Source organism: Triturus cristatus, chromosome 4_1 (genome assembly GCF_964204655.1).
Source record: "Triturus cristatus chromosome 4_1, aTriCri1.1, whole genome shotgun sequence".
In the NCBI taxonomy this organism is placed as follows: Eukaryota; Metazoa; Chordata; class Amphibia; order Caudata; family Salamandridae; genus Triturus; species Triturus cristatus.
The window spans coordinates 495,514,577-495,531,546 of NC_140585.1; the positions used below are offsets into that span (position 1 = coordinate 495,514,577).

The window sequence follows — 16,970 nt, forward strand, 5'->3', positions numbered from 1 at the left end:
TGAAGTGTTTTTGCACTGGGTGTAGGATAACTTCTTCCAGCACAGATAGCATTTAATTTAATAGGTGATCTATTCAGCTATGTTTTTTCACTGGGTGTGTGGTTACTAATCTTAGCATCCTGCTGCCTTTTAGGATTGATGGTATTGTTTGCTTCCTATAGGTGGCCTTTTGTTGGCATGATTGGTTTTGGGCCTAGTCAAATAAGCCTACTTATAGATTGTTTGGATATAAGTAGCATCATTCCTGTTTTGGACTACTCTTTTCTTTACTCTTCATACGAACTAAGTTGCCTCCTGCATATTATTATTTTCCAGATTCTATGGTTTGCTTAAATATCTGTGTTTGTCCTGATGATGAAGCTTTGACTTTTGGGGAGGTCAAAATGCCGTTGATGCTTCTGGCACTTGGAAAGGGATTAAACCCCGCAGTTTTCCTTTTTCATTTATTGACTATTCAAAAAGCTTATTGTCCCAATGCCATTATTTGTTTACCTGTCACACATTATATATTGTCTAAAGTTTTTGGTTGTGTAATAAGTTGAACATTAAATATTTATCCGTTCTTTGTCTTGTTTATTTTGTGCTTAATTCTGTTTACAATAATTGTTTAATATGATTTTTTTAATTACTACGTGGGTACTTTGTTGTCGTGTTTTGTTGTATCTTTCAAATTTATTGATTGTGTAACAGTTATTCCTTTGGAATTTTTGTTTATATAGATTTCACTTCCCCTGGTTGTGGGTCAGTTGGGCTAACCCATAACCAAGAGCCTCTGGGCTAGGAGGCTACCTCCTAGCCAAGGCTACCTACAGGCTACCGCTAGCCCAGGCTACCTCCTAGCCTAGAAGTGTGGCTATGGAAATGAGCATTCCCTCCTCTGTCGTCACTCAAAACCGCTTCTGGGGCAGCTCCTCTCTCGCTGGGATTGGTGCCTGACTGGTTGGAGGGACAAAAGATGGGGCAGACTCTGGTATTAGCCAAATTTGCCCGTGACCGGGTATCTCTCTCTAAAGTTAGGTTCTTGGGCACTGCCCCGATGGCCATCCTGTCAGAGGAACAGAAAACCTCCCCACGCTCAAGGCCTTTGTCTCCACTCTGGTAGCAAGTCCATAACTAATCAACGAGCTATTCAGCTCCCGGATGACAGTTGGAAGCACATGCAAATTGACCTGTAGAGGCTTTAGTCTGGTTAAAGTGACTATAGTACATATCTGACTTTACAAATGAATTGGGTTTCTGATGCATATTTTAAAAAGTCACAAAATTGACTTTTTAGCTGGTTCCTAGGCCGAGTTAACTTGATTAACTTTAGTAATGTATTCCAGTGCTTTCCTACGGAACAGATAACACTGCTACAGCAAAAAATAGCTTATAGGGTCATGTTTCCATAAAGACATGTTTTTTAATAAACTTGTTATACTTTTAAATACCATGCACACTGCCTTATGGGCATTTAAGGTCTACTAAGGGTGACTTATTAAGATTTAAAAGGAGGGTATATGCCTGTCAAAAGGGGTTATTTTGACAGGGTGAATGTACAGTCTATCTACCACAGCCTGGTTACTTGTGGCCAGCTTGCACTCATGTTTTGCTCTGGCACTCTAGTGGTAGGACAATGTGCACTGCAGTCCACCAGTGGCATTTAATTTACAGGCACTGGGTACACTTGTACCATATACTAGGGACTTGCAAGTTAGTTAAATATGCCAATTAGGAGGGTAGCCAATTTGGTTATGTTTTAGGGGCAGAGCACATGTACTGGGGCATGATCAGCAGAGTCCCAATGCACAGGGCCAAAAAAAAGCAGAAGCATCAGTACAAACAAATGGGGTTGATCTTGCAAAAAGAGGTATTGTCCTTTAAATAGCATTTTCACATGGTACTGGTGTTCTGACATACCTTACTCTTCTGTAATCTTTAATGTTTAATATTTCAACTACCTCTCAAGTTCTCCTGCAGCAATAACTCTCTGCAGTGTCTGAGTTACATAAAATGTGATAAATAGTCCATATCCTTGACCCCTTATGTTTGCTCTATTGTTTTCCATGCGGAGTAGAACATTATCTGTTTAATTTGTTAGATTAAAGAGAGGTAATTAGCAAAGGCATAAACCAAACCTTTGCTTTTGACCAGCTAGTCATTTTTCTCATTTGGGCATGGTATTCCCTAGACTGGCTTGTGGTAGTGGGTCTTAAAGTTGTTTGAATTGTGCAAACCCATCCTTGCCAATGTAATATGCAGTACAACCAGTCAGGCAAAAAAAACAGATATACCCTCAACCTTTCATACATACAGTAGGCAGAAATATTGAACTTCTTTGGTTAACTTAAGACATAGTGTGCAAACAGCATCTTTCTTTTACATTTATGGAACTAGAATAATTTATTTGTATTGTGTTCTACTTAAGTTTAGAAGTGAAGCAAATTATCTGTTGTATTTTGTTATCTTTTCAAGGGGGTTCTTTCCTGTAGTCATCGGCTTTATTAGAAGAGTCCCGATTTTAGGATCCATTTTGAATTTACCTGGAATTTGCACGGTAGGTACTATTTATATATGTTATTGCTTACAGTTTGATTCATAATGTTGCATGATTTTCAAAGCCATTATGAATTTCAAGAAAATAGCATCTTCCCGACAGCTACTGACTATAAAATTCCTTCCTCTGTCAAAATGTGGTTTTGATAAAGCATGTCCGAATGTGACTGACCATTGCATTCATTGTTATTCCCAGTATTTTCTGCCTAGCATCTTACTTATTTACAGTATTTGTCAGCTCATAGTGATCAAAAGTATTCACGGCACTAGGGCACAGGAGGCCAGCTCCTAAACACAGTAAATACAGTCTCTGAATAAGTTGACAACATTCGCAGAACAGATAGATCTTAAGAGACTTGCAGAAATTAAGAGATGGCTCATAAATTGTTCAAAAGAATGTTACTCCAGCAATTAATGCAGAGTATCCTAAATGCATGGCTGCAGCTGCAAGCACACTGATGTAGAGGAGAAAATTAGTCCCAGATCTAGCACTCTTTTAGGTTTATAAAACTCTAAATTATTTTGCAAGAAGGCAGGTCCAGTTCTGTAAAAGTTCTTAGTTTGAGTGTTGCAGCATGGGTACCTTGCAGTTAGTGTTGGATATCTCTAACTTTGAGTTCTCTGGCAGTTATTCAGAAACCACTTAGATCTGCAGTATTGCACTAATCAGCATCTAATGTAACAGATGCTCCTGTCACTGTGGCATGGACAGCAAGAGCCATAGACAGTAAACGTATGTGCAGTAGTAAGCTAAGTTTAAAAAAACAAGCTACAGAAACATTTGGTGCTGCACATCCATGGACAGATAGATTCAAGTGTTCACTGAGGTTCTTTGGCTTTGGCACTTGAGCAAGCCAAATATCCCATCATGGCTGGCCAAAGTTACAGGCATTCCAAGTTTTTTGCAGCAAGTTTTTCTGTCATTCAAAATTACTACTTTTCAACTGCTCCTAAAAATACTTGGGGAACGTATACCTTTACCCAAAATATTCCAAGACTCGAGAATAAGTCTCCAGGGGTATTTGGGGTAAAGTTGCTCTTTCCTCGAATATTCTAGGACTGGGGGTAGAATAGTAATTTTGACCTTCTAGCCCACTTCTGCCCTGAGGGCGCAGTTCAGGTCATTGTTTCTAAAAACTGGAAACATTCCACCTATGGATTGCTTCCAGCTATTGCCCAATTTGGCTGATATCATTTAAATGCTCATAGAACCTAATGATGAATAGTGTGTTGCCTGGATTCAAAAGGCATTTAAAATCAAGGATTCTAGTCAGGTCAAGTAAGTTGAACATACAGACTAAAGAAAACCGGGAGATCAAGGAAACACTACACCAAATTGTATGCTTAGAAGACTGAAATGGATGCAAGGGCACCACCTGAGCGAGCTTGGAAAATAAAGATATTAAAGTGATTGCCATTTATAGCAACTTCAACCCACAACCGGACCCGACGGACCTAGCCAAGTGCCCCCTGATCTTATCCAAAACTAAGGCTAACCACATCGCCCATCATCGTCCCAGAAGAAACCACTGGTACATGAAGTCCTTCTTCTCGGGGCCCCATTGGACCCCTGTCCCAATACGCCCACTCCAGTGCACTGCAACCCATCAGTGCAATGCTCACACCCATTCTGAATGCCTCCATCTCTTATGCAACCTTCCCAGATGCTTGGAAATAGGCAACTGACCTCCCATCCTGAAGAAACCCTCCACCCTTCCTTGCCTGCCAACTACAGACTGATCTCCCTGCTACCTTTCCTGGCCAAGGTCTTAGAAAAATCATTAACGGATTGTAGGAGGCTGGTTAGTATACGGTGCACACTTATGTAAGTGAAGCACCGTACACTAATCCAGACAACCTTTTTGGCGATTTTAGTGGTCTTAGACAACCATAGAAAGTTCTCTAAGTGATAGCTGTGGAGAGCAGCCTTCAGGCTTAGTCCCGAAGGGGTGTTAAGCAGCTTTTTTTTTTTTTTTTACCAGATCTAATTAATGTAGGTTAAAGGAAATAAAGTGCATTTATAAAAATATGTGTTCGAGGCATATGAGCTGCAGAATTCATACTTTTGCACAGATCGCTATCTGGTGCTGGGCTCGGATGCTTGCACCTTGTTGGCTTGAAAGAAGTGTTTTGTAGTCACAAGATAGATGACTCCTCCCTTGGACGATAGTGCGCATGGGCATCGACTCAATCCTCAGATTGGTTTTTCTGCCATCGGGTTCGAATGTAACTTTCAGCGCTCCGGTTCGGTACCGTATCTACAAACCTTTTCGACGTGTAAACCATCGCAAACTTGATGGTATTGTTTTCATTCTCGTGGCTTTCGACGCGATAACTCAATTATTCTATTCCTATCATTGACGCGGGCCTTAGTAGCGACCGAAAGAAAACTTCTGAAGCCCCCCCGGGTCCGGCTCCGAAGACAAAGGAGAAGCCTTCCGACGGCTCGAGACCGAGCAAGCCGCACGTCTGTGTCCAAAAAACACAGTTGTGCCGAAATCGGGATTGCATCCTACTCCCGCTGTCTCCACAAAGGCCTCGACACCGAGCACTTCGGCACTGAAAGACCAAAAGGCCTCGGATCCGAACAAATCTCAAACCTTCGGATCCGAAACAGGTTTACGACGTCGAAGGACCCAAAAAACCCCTCCTAAGGCTCCAGAGCGCAGATCCAAGTCTCGTTCGGAACTGAAAAAATCGGCTCCAAAACCAGACGCCAATGACGAAGAACTGTTTCGACCAGATCCTATCAATCCGAATCAAAAGACATTGCATGTGGACCCTAAAACAGGCCATATTGTCGGTCTCCCAGCCAAGAAGAGGAAATTGGACACCCCACACACCCCTGAGGTGCCTGTGAAGACAAGAGACTTTGCAACTTCACCACTAAGACACTCTTCTCCTGTTCTTCCTAACCCTTCTTGTCCTATGAAGTCTCTCATACTTCCTCCATACTCACCACCACCACAGGATGATGACGACTTAGGGGGTGGGGATCCACATAATGACCCTTTCATTAATCTGGATGATGACACTAGCATACCACAGGACACATGGGACAACTATGATACCCCTGTAGATACCCCTGTAGATCACCCAGACCTTCCAGATGCATACCCCACAATGCCATCTCCCCCATATGACAACATTGGGTTTAGTCAGCTTATTGATAGGGCTGCCCAATATCATGGTGTCCAAATGCATACAGACCCCACGGAGGAACACTTCCTTATAGGTACCTTTGCACAGTCACAAAAGACAGTACAAACACTACCCATGCTCAAAGGTATCATTAAACATGCACCGGACGTCTTCAAAGACCCTGCCCGGACCAGGATTCTCAATCCGCAGATTGATAAAAAATATAAATCCACCCCCAATGATCCCACCTACATTAAAGGTCAACTCCCTTTAGATTCACTGGTAGTGACCAATGCACGAAAGCGTGTCAACTCTCAAACCTCCGGTGATGCTCCACCTCCAGATAAGGAGTCAAAATTACTAGACACCTCAGGTAAATGAGTTGCCTCTCAGGCAACCAATCACTGGAGAATAGCTAACGCACAAGCATTGCATGCCAGGTATGATAGGGCTCACTACGACCAGCTTGAAGACCTAATGCAGCATTTGCCTGGCCAATATAAAGCCAAAGCCAATTATGATATGATATGATATGATTCAGGAGGGCAAGTTAATTACAAATGCGTCCATTAAATGTGCCCTAGATGCAGCAGACACCGCATCAAGATCTGTCCACACTAGTGTGTTATTATGCAGACATGCATGGTTGCGCATTTCTGGTTTCAAACAAGCAGTGCAAACTGCTCTCCTGAATCAACTGTGCAATCAAGAACAACGCTTTGGCGCAGCTGTAGACACAGCTTTATAAAAAATGAAAAAAGATACCGAGACTGCAAAATCTATGGGAGCTTTGCAGTCTCCTTCAACACGAGGCTCCTTTAGTCACTCCTTTTACAGGGACGCCTCCAAAAACATCAGCACAGACACTGCTTCCTCCTCCTATAAAAACCCCACACAAACATCCCCCAACAAGGGATATTTCAAAGGTGGGTACAGAGGAAGTAACAACAAGGGGAGAGGCCGTGGTAACAACACTCGCATCTCCCCCACTAACAAACCGTGACTTCCCTCCACTCCCTCCAGACCATTCCACTCCGGTCGGAGGAAGCCTCTCACAGTTCCTACCTGTCTGGAATTCCATCACTACAGACAAGTCGGCAAGACAAATTATCCAGTATGGTTACTGCCTGGAACTTACTACAACTCCCCCCAACATATCGCTCAAACAGTGCCCAATGTCCACAGAACATCTAACGCTCCTCAAACTGGAAGTTCTCTCACTGCTTCAAAAGCATGCAATAGAACCAGTTCCCTTACAGCATCAAGGGGCAGGGCTTTACTCCCTATAGTTTCTAATCACCAAAAAGGACGGTACTCTCAGTTCAATACTGGACCTCAGACCTCTCAATTTCTACATACAGTCAGATCATTTTCACAAGATCACTCTTCAACAAGTCCTTCCACTGCTTCAGCAAGGCGACTTCCTTGCCACATTAGATCTCAAGGACGCCTACTACCATATTCCCATAAACCCTGCTCACAGGAAATATCTACGGTTTACAGTGGACGGCCAACACTATCAGTTCAAAGTCCTACCATTCGGAGTGACCACAGCACCCAGGGTCTTCAGAAAGTGCCTTGCAGTAGTAGCCGCACACTTGCGAAGACAGCAGATTCATGTGTTTCCATACCTGGACGAATGGCTGATAAAAGCCAAGTCATACAACCAGTGTGTTCACCACACTTATCAAACCATTCAGCTGCTACACAACTTGGGGTTCACAGTAAATCACACCAAGTTGCATCTACAGCCCTCCTACCTACATCAGTTTCTAGGGGTCACAATAGACACTTCCAAAGCTCTAGCATATCCCAATCCAGCCAGGATAACCAGTATACAAACCCTCCTCACAAAATTTCAACCCCAACACTCCCTCCCAGCTCGAGTGTTTATGCAGCTCATAGGAATGATGGCCTCTTGCATTTTCACTGTACCTCACGCAAGACTTCAGATGCGCCCTTTACAGGAATGCTTAGTACGTCAGTGGAACCAAGCTCAGGGTCAACTTCTAGATCTGGTGTTGGTGGACAGCCGCACACATCGCTTTTTGCAGTGGTGGAACACACAAAACCTTTCCAAAGGGCGGCCGTTCCTAGAGCCAGTTCCACTGATAGTGCTAACAACCAACGCATCGCTCACCGGCTGGGGAGCCCATCTCCTGAATCACACAATTCAGGGCAGGTGGACCACTCAACAGAAAGTGCTCCACATCAATCAACTAGAATTACTAGCAGTATTTCTGGCACTAAAATCATTCCAAACACATCTCCTCAACAAGACTGTCCTGGTCTGCACGGACAATATGACAGCAATGTATTACATACAGAAACAAGGAAGAACGCATTCTTTGAGCTGTCTCATCCAGCGCAAAGTATATGGAGATGGCCCATTCCACAAAACCTATATCTTCTGGCAGAACATCTTCCAGGAGTTCACAATCAGATTGCGGATCTGCTAAGTCATCAGACACAGCAGATACATGAATGGGAACTTCATCCTCAAGTTCTTCAACCATTTTTCAGATATGGGGCCATCCAGACATAGATCTGTTCGCCACACACAAAAACGCAAAATGCCCAACCTTCGCCGCCAGGGTTCCACACCCGTTGTCCAAAGGCAATGCGATATGGATGAACTGGTCAGGCAGATTTGCGTACGCTTTTCCGCCGCTCCCACTCATTCCACTAGTAGTACGCAAGCTCTCAAAGTCTCTCAAAATGATCCTAGTTGCTCCCACATAGGCAAGACAACTATGGTTCACGACACTCCGCAAACTCTTCAGAAAAAATGCCGCTAGAGAAGACTGTGCAAGAGTCCGGTGGAATCCAAGGGTGGATTCTTGAAGAGAAGAACCTGTAAGCAGAGGGGCCAGAGTCTATGCCACTCGGAGGTGACCAGGAGGCACGAAAGAACAATGACCACCGATGACGGAAGATGCAGGAGTGATGATGGGGACCTTGTTGCTGCAGCTGTGAGGACCAGGCAATGCTGAGGAAGACTGTTCACGAGCTGTCCCATGTTGGAAGTCGAAAACCAGGGGGTCAGTGTACGGCGGGAACAGCAACAAGATTTGGCAGCAGCAACAACAGACGTGGAAAACGATGAAGGAGCAAAGTTGAGACCAGCAAGGCCCAAGGGACTCACCAAGGGAAGGAAAGTCTGATCAGGCCCCGAGCAAGCAGGGGAGCACACTGAAGCAAGAGAGGACCCTTAAGAGGACCCAAAGGCACAGAAGTCGCAAGAGGACCTTGAGAAGATCACCATAGAAGAAGGCCCACGGTGCAGAGAATGCAGTGAGGACGAAGATCTTGGCAGTAAGAGATGCTGGAGGCTGGAGCTTCGTGTAGCCCAAAGATCTCTGGAGTGCAGAGCCAACAAGCCTTGGCAACGGCAAGTCAACGTGGTGTAAAGGGGTTCGGTTCCCGACAAGGGATACTGGCCTCAAAATTGTAGAGAGTTCAGGTAAGGCCTCAAGGGAGTTGCAGAACCTCCACCTGTGTTGCTGAGCCTTTCGAAGTCTGTGGAACGACAGGAGCAGCAGACCGGTCAGCTTTGTTGCGGTGCCTGCAGATGCAGGGGAGTGACACCTTCACTCCAAGGGAGATTACTTTGTGTGTACTTGATGCCCACAGGTCTGTTGAAGATCCTGGATGAAGCACAGATGATGAAGAAAACTTGCAGAACAGCGAGACCAGGAGCAGCAGGAGTCTTGCGTGATGCAGTCTCGGTTCCAGGCGAAGTCCAAGTGTCCAGACGGTCGAAGAGTGATGTGGTTTCAGGCTTGAGTCTTGTCCCACGACGGATCTGAGGGCCCACCCACAGGTAAGCCCTTTTATACCCTAAGAAAGGGGTTAGGACGATTCTGGGGTCTCTCCCAGAGGAAGGGCTGAACGGAGGGAGCAGGCTCTCTCATGTCCTTTGTCCAGTTTTGCACCAGAGCGGGAGCCAAGGGCTCCCAGAACTGGTTCTAACTAGAGTATGCAAGGAGGGCACCAAATGTGCCCTTCAGAGCAGTCTGGTGGCGCTGGCAAGCACCCCTACCCCAGCCCAATACACTAAGTCCTGTCTGGGAGGAGGGTCATGCCTCCTTGTGACAGGAAACCTATTGTTCTACCTTCCCCTGCTCGTGCTCAGCACAGCTGCAGGAGGGCAGAATCGTGTCTGGGGTCAGCAGCAGCACTAGTTTACGGGCAGACCCTCAAAGGCTGTCACTGCAAGTACTGGGGACTTCTCGGAGGATCCCCGTAGTGCATGTAATCATACCTCCAACACCGCTAATGGTGTTTGAGTATGATTCCAACATGTTTGATACCAAACATGCCCAGGTTCAGCATAGCCAATATATAGTTGGTCATTGCGTAATGACACATGGCCACTATATGTATCAAAATGGCTGAACGCACTTACAAAGCTTGGTGAATCGACTCTGGGGTTTGTAGGGGATGTCCTGCTCATGCACACAGCACCTTGCCTTCAGGATTGAAAGGCCTGCCATAGGTTTTAAGTGTAGTGACTTCAGATAAATTAGAAAAATGATATGTGTCATAAGTGGTGCTAGCATCAGCTTACACAGGCTGCAATGGCAGGCCTGTAGTCACAGCTTGAGTGATCTCTCAAGGGTGGCATAATATATGCTGCAGCCCATGGGAGACCCCTGGTGTACCTATGTCCAGGGACTTACATGGGTATACCAGTAGCCACTCATAGAGGTACCTATGTACTTACCATGTCAAATTTAGGGAGGAAGCACAGTGGGTGGGGTCCTGATTAGCAGGATCCCAGCCAGACTAGTAAAAAAACATACTGACACCAGAAAAGAGTGGGGGGTAACCATCAAAGCAGTTCCTACTTTCCTATACATATACCTCACCAAACATCTCTGCGACCACTCAGTCTGGTTTCAGACCCAACCTCAGCACAGAAACTTCCCTCATTGCTGCCACAGATGATACCTGCGTGACTCTGGACAGAAGAGGCAGAACAGCCTTCATCCTCCTGGACTTCTCCGTCGCATTTGACACGGTCTCCCAACCATCATCCCAATGCCTAGATGACATTGGAATCCAATGACGCACACCCTGATGGATCTTCTCCATCCTTACTGGAAGGACAGCCTGGCACTGAACACCTCAGACGACCTTGATCTTATCTGCAGAGTTCCTCAGGGGTCCTCCCTGACTCCAACACTCTTCAACGCATGCATGATCACTGTAGCCAGCATCATCCACTCTCACATCAACGTCCTCTCATATGCTAAAAACACGCAACTCCTCTCCATCACAGACAAGATGCCCAGTACTCAGATCAAGTTCAATATCTGCATGACTGTAATCGCCCAGTGGATGAAGACCAACTGTCTAATGCTGAAATCATGATCTTGGGAAAGAGCACTTCACCGTCACTAGCCAACAGAGCTAGGTCCAACACCCACCCCCAAAACCCACACCAAGAATCTCTGGATCGTCATCGACCACAGGCTTGACATGACAGCCCAAATAAGTTCTGTCACCATCCCATGCATCCATACTCCGGAGAGGCCAAAGAAAATGTTTAAATGGCTCCCCATTAGCACCTAGAATGCAGTCACACACACCCTGGTTACAAGCAAGCTGAACTATGGGAACACCCTCTATGTCAGGCTCAACAAGAAACTCACCAGAGGACTACAGACTGTTCAGAACTCTGCAGCCAGAATCACCCTCAGCCTCCCACACTGCATTTACATCATACTACACCTGAAGGAAGTCCACTGGCTCCCCATACGCAAAGCACAAGTCAAACTCCCCACCCACTTACAAGGTACTATACAACACTGTCCCAGCATACCTCAACAATCTCATCTGCTTTCACAAACTTTCCAGACACCTCTGCTCATCTACGCTTCTATTTGCACACATCTCACGGAAAACCAGATCAGGCAGTCGAGCCTTCTCCTACACCACTCCAAAAGCTTGAAATGCCCTGCCACTGCACATAAGAGTTTCCTCTCTAAAATTCTACAAGAAACTGAAGACCTGGCGTTTTAAGTAGTCCCACAAGGCCTGAGGTTTGGCTAGAGAGTCACCTGCTCATATCCAGGATACCCTTTCAGGTGATAGCGCTCTACTAATCTGCAAAACATAACCAATGCAATACAATCCACGAATCAGCTAACCTGAATGCTATGTTCTGCAGCTTCAAAGTTGGTGGAGAGATTGAGTAGGAAAAGCTGAACCTGGTCATGCAAAGCTCATCTAAATATGCAGTCAGGACAAATTCAGTCCATTTAGTGGGCAGAACCATCAGGTAAGAAAGGATACTGGCTATTGTAATTTAAAAAACATTTTTTTAAGTAAAAGGGTGTTAGACCCGGGATCCCTGGTTGGCTGAGGTAGGTACCTTAGGCCAAGTAGGGACCTGCGTTCCAACGTCTGGGAAAGGAAGGTCACCTTCTTTGATAGCCCCGCTCACCCCCTCGGCAGCCTGGCACGAGCAGCCAGGCTTATCTTCAAGGCAAATGTGTAAAGTATTCGCAACCACACTCACAATAATCCAGTGATGACACCACAAATAGACTCCACACAAGTTTTATAAAATTAGTATAAACTTTATGTAAAAAGATATACGATAAGACCACACGATATAAATTCAACATATGAAGTTGTCTAATATTTCTCCTGGCCGGTTGTTAGGCCAGCCAGTCCTTGTAAGTCCTGGCGAGGTCAATGAGCACTTCTAAACATTCTCCTGTACTCCTAATCACATGTGATACAGTTCGTAATGCTAGAATCAGGTACTTTTGCGATGTAAAAATACTGTAATGCGTAACGCAGCAATCAGACAGTCTGCAATGAAAAGAATGCAATGTGTAACGCCACAATCAGGCACTTTGCAAGGTAAAACAATGCGTAATCCCACCACCAGATATGTCGTTCTGCAATAATGAGACCATGTGTATACACTAATCAGGTAATTCGTTATGCAGGAATAATGCAATGCGCAATACGCTAATCAGTTAGATCGTTATGCAGGAACAAGGCAATGCGTCATACGACAATCAAGTAGTTTGTTATACAGAAATGTTGCAATGTGTAATGCGTCAGTCAATTACTCTGCTCTCAGAAATGGAATACTACGTAGTACACTCAGGCCTCGATCACTGGCCCTTAGGCGGTCTCTCCGCCTCCTCTTCTGACCTAAATTCAGCCTCTCACAGTTGCCCCCAACACAGTACGATGTAATTCCAAAGTGCCGCTTCGCACTCCGGCCCCTGTACCGCCACTCCCTTTGGCAATACGGGCCGCAATACGAGCCGAAGCAGAGGCTGGCGCTGCCAACACAGGAGAGAGGCCGAAAGCGTCTCCCTCCGCGCCCAGCCCCAGGAGTCGACACGTGTTACCTGGGCGGCGCGAACCCACTCTCCTCTCCTCACCCAGCAGCTATGCCTCCAAGTAGCTTTGTGAAATGGCAACGGCGTCTCGGGCCGGTAACACAGCTCCTCTGGGACTGCCAGTCCAGGCTGCACCACTTTACGAAGATCTCAGGCTGCCACAAAGCACACGCACACAGCGTTGCTGAGTCTTCCTTCACTCTGGGTAAATAATCACTGGGCACTCCACTCACAGGTCTCAGGCCGCACGAAGATCACATGCACAGCGTCGCTGAGACTCACTTTACTCCGGTGCACACAACAACACGGCGAATCCTCACGAAAATCTCCCGGTGCACAACGCACCTGCACACAGCAGCAATGAGACGCACGTGGATTCCGGTGCACACGATAAAAAGGCAAATCCTCATGAAGGTCTCACAGTGCACAGTGCACAATGCACGTACCCGCAGCGTCGATGAGACTCACTTGGATTCAGGTGCACACGATCCCTGGACAATCCTCACAACGGGGTTCAGGTTGCACAAAGCACACGTGCACAGCATCGCTGATCCTTGCTTGGATTCCAGGTGCCCCCCATCACAGGCCGATCCTCCTGAAGGTCTCAGTACTGCACAAAGCACACGCACACAGCGTCACTGAGACTCACTTGGCCGCCAGGCGCCCACGATCACAGGCAGTTCTTACGAGGGTCTCAGACTGTAACAGGCACGCTCCCACAGCGCCGCTGAGACTCTCCTGGAAACGTTTGTTCCCGTGTTTCCAAACAGGGAGCCAGCTCACCTCAGGCCCTTGGGGATAGTTACTTCAGGACACAGCAAAGTCCTTAAAGCAGGGGGACACATCACACAGCAAAGTTCCTTTAGCCTTTCCTTGGTTGAAACAGCAAACTGCAGGCCAGCCCCAGATCACACAGCAAGGGTCAGTCCTATCCTTCAGTCTCTTCAGTTGTTTCTTCCTTGGCAAAGGTCCTCTTGACCACGGAGTAGCTCCAGTCTTGATCAAGCCATTCTCCAAAATACAGGGGCTACAGCTCACATAGTTATACCCCTCAATGGTTTTGACGTCTTTGTGCTTCAGAGGGCACTGGCCCCTGTTCAAACCAGTTCTGGGCGCCTCCCTGCCAGTGACACCTTTCTTCCTTTGATTAGTGGGGGTCTGGATTCTCAATTATTCAGCAGGAGATGAGCCAATTGTTTTATAGCAGCAACCCAGGCCTCTTCACCTCTAAGGCTTCTCCTTCCCCTACACTGCAGGTTAGCCTGTTGCTGTCTCACCTCCTCCCCTGGGTCAAGACATTCCCCAGATCCTATAGCTTTCAAATCCAGACAGTCAATCCACAGCCAGGCAAAGACACACAGAAATGTTAGAGCACAACAACTCATCCACTTCTGAAAGAGTGGCTTCTGAACACACTATTCAAAAACCACCTACACAAACAGATGTGTTATTACATTGTGAGTTCAGGCATACTAAACTTCACCTTTCCATCTTAAGCTTTTAGGAAGATAGGCTGGAAAGCATATTACACAGCCTTCCGATTCTATCCTATGCGCAAGATGGCCTTTCAACAGTGACAAACGAAATGGAGATTATTTCACTGTCAGGACATGACACACACCTTAGTACATGTCCTACCTTTCACATGCACTGCACCCTGTCCAGGGGGTACCCTAGACCTACCATAGGGGTGTCTGATGTACACAGAAAGGGAAGGGTAAGGTCTGACAAATGAATGCACTTGACAGGGCAACATGGCAGTTTAACAAACTGCGCGCAGGCCCTGCAATAGCAGGCCTGAGTTCCCTTTTTAAGGACACTGGTGTGGGTGGCACAAATAGGTGCTGCAGGCCCACTAGTAGCAGTTGCATTACCAGCCCCGGCACACATAGTGCTCTTTACTAGGGACTTCACTTAGTAAGGCAAACATACCAATCATGGACAACCAATTACCATTACTTTATACAGGGAACACTTACACTTTGACACTGTTTAATAGTGGCAAATTGTCCAAAGCATGTAAGTTGGCAACACTATGTCAGAAAAAGGTCTAGGGGGGAAAGCAAAAATGTTAGGGACTTTAGCCAAAAAGGGCCAAGTCCTACAAAGGGTGATTATTCCTTCTTCTGTGGTGAAGGGATTAGTGATGCCTGTTGAAGGACAGATTCATGCAGTTTGCTATTCTTGGCACCAAAACTGTAATGCTGGGACTAGACAGTGTCACACCTCGGGGACCTGGATCTCTAACCCCAAAATGGTGGAATAGAAAAGATGATCTTCCTCACAAGAATCGGGGCACAGCGCTTAAAATCTTAACTCTAAATCTAAAATAAAGGAAGCAATAAACAAAATATTAACAACTGGAAGGCAACTCCTGCTGAACCCTTTGTTGCTACTGCAAGAGAAAAGCACAATATTTGTGTGGTTAAAGCACGGGTTTGATGATCGACCTTTTTCAATTGTGAGTAAATAAGTATAGGGCAAGAACCTGTAAATGTGATGGAGAACACATGGTTTACGATAGACTGTCCTTGTTTGGGGGGAAAGGAAAGAACAAGGTTTAGTAGTGAAAAAAGAATAGTGTAGGGAAGCTTTGAAGGACATAAAGAGCTGAATGGAGGTACAGGATGGAGTAAGGTCTCACACCACTGAAAAAAAGACCTCTAAACTCTCTCTATGGGCGGAGCTAAATACATGATCGATCTGACTGGTGGAAAAAGGCAAAGCCATTGGTTAGCAGACCGAGAGAGTGTTAATTATGAGGGATGTATTAGTGGCATGCTAAAGAATTCCTCCCTCCAGTGACCTGTTGCACTCTGAAAGTAAATGCCTGCATTTTGTGACTAACTTAGACAATTGCCCTGCAGACTTATGAAATATTTCACATACATGAAATTCACCAAAGATCAGTGGTCTGTGAGAAAAAACAAATGGTTACAGGATGTGGCCTAACTATTAGAGCGGTTGACTTCGAAGCTCAGCAGAGACTCTCAATATCCTGTGATTCTGGGAAAATAACCTAATCTCCTTGTGCCTAGCAAAATGAATGTGTCCGTCTGTAACGCAACTGGTGCTCATGTAAAGCGCTCTGATACTCTATAAACGTTAAAAAAAAAAAACACACATCTTTTTTTAAACGGTTAGCGCTCAGACCTAGGCCACCGTTTTTTTCCTATTCTATTGTAATTGCATTTATATAACGCTTGCTACCTCTGATGGAGTGTTGAAGTGCTTTTTCAGCGAGTAGCACGCTAACTCCGGAACACATAAATGATTAGTGGTAAATTAGTATAGTGAATTATGAAAGTAATATGAGTGGCGCATATTATTAGTCAGTTATTTGAATTGAAAAGGATAGTGGAGGGATAGAGTGAAGGATTTAGAAGGTTTTTTTTTTGGGAGCTCATCGGAGTAGGATGAGGCTTGGGATGAGTAAAAGGGAGGTGGAGGGGGTAAGAGTCAGAGGGAAGGGTTTAGAAGGGCTTGTTTGGGTGATTTGAATAGTAAAAGAGGTATGAGATGATGCAAGGAGGGATAGAGTAGGGCTGTCTAGAAAGGGTTATTTTGATTATCATAGTGGTATGGGGTTTGGGATGAATGAGCGTGGAGGTAGAGGATACATTGAGAGCGGTATATGGTGAGAAACAGGGTAGTGCATCGAATATGGTGAATTAGAAGAAAAGTAATAAATATATAGATACAAAAGTACATGGAAGGTATATATATATATATATATGGATAAGGAAGGTAGTGTACGTAGATTGAAGATGCTTTTAATAAACTCCGGCTTTCAAGTGTTGTACTTTGAATAATAAAAAATTGGGGGAATTTAATAGTGAAACAATTGTAGATAAATAGTTATGATAAAAGATGTACTTATTTTTGCAGTCACTTATACATGTTAAAAACATAGTTACATTATTC

At 45.4% G+C, this 16,970-nt stretch overlaps 1 protein-coding gene across 1 annotated transcript in view; it reads left to right on the top strand.

The window, feature by feature from the left end:
• The window catches only part of GOLT1B (golgi transport 1B), a 190,887-nt gene that overhangs the window by 159,250 nt on the left and 14,667 nt on the right, over positions 1–16,970 (top strand). Inside the window, exon 4 of the mRNA XM_085652723.1 lies at positions 2,455–2,536. Within this exon, the coding sequence (XP_085508849.1) occupies positions 2,455–2,536 (82 nt within the window). The remainder of the gene's footprint in view (positions 1–2,454; positions 2,537–16,970) is intronic.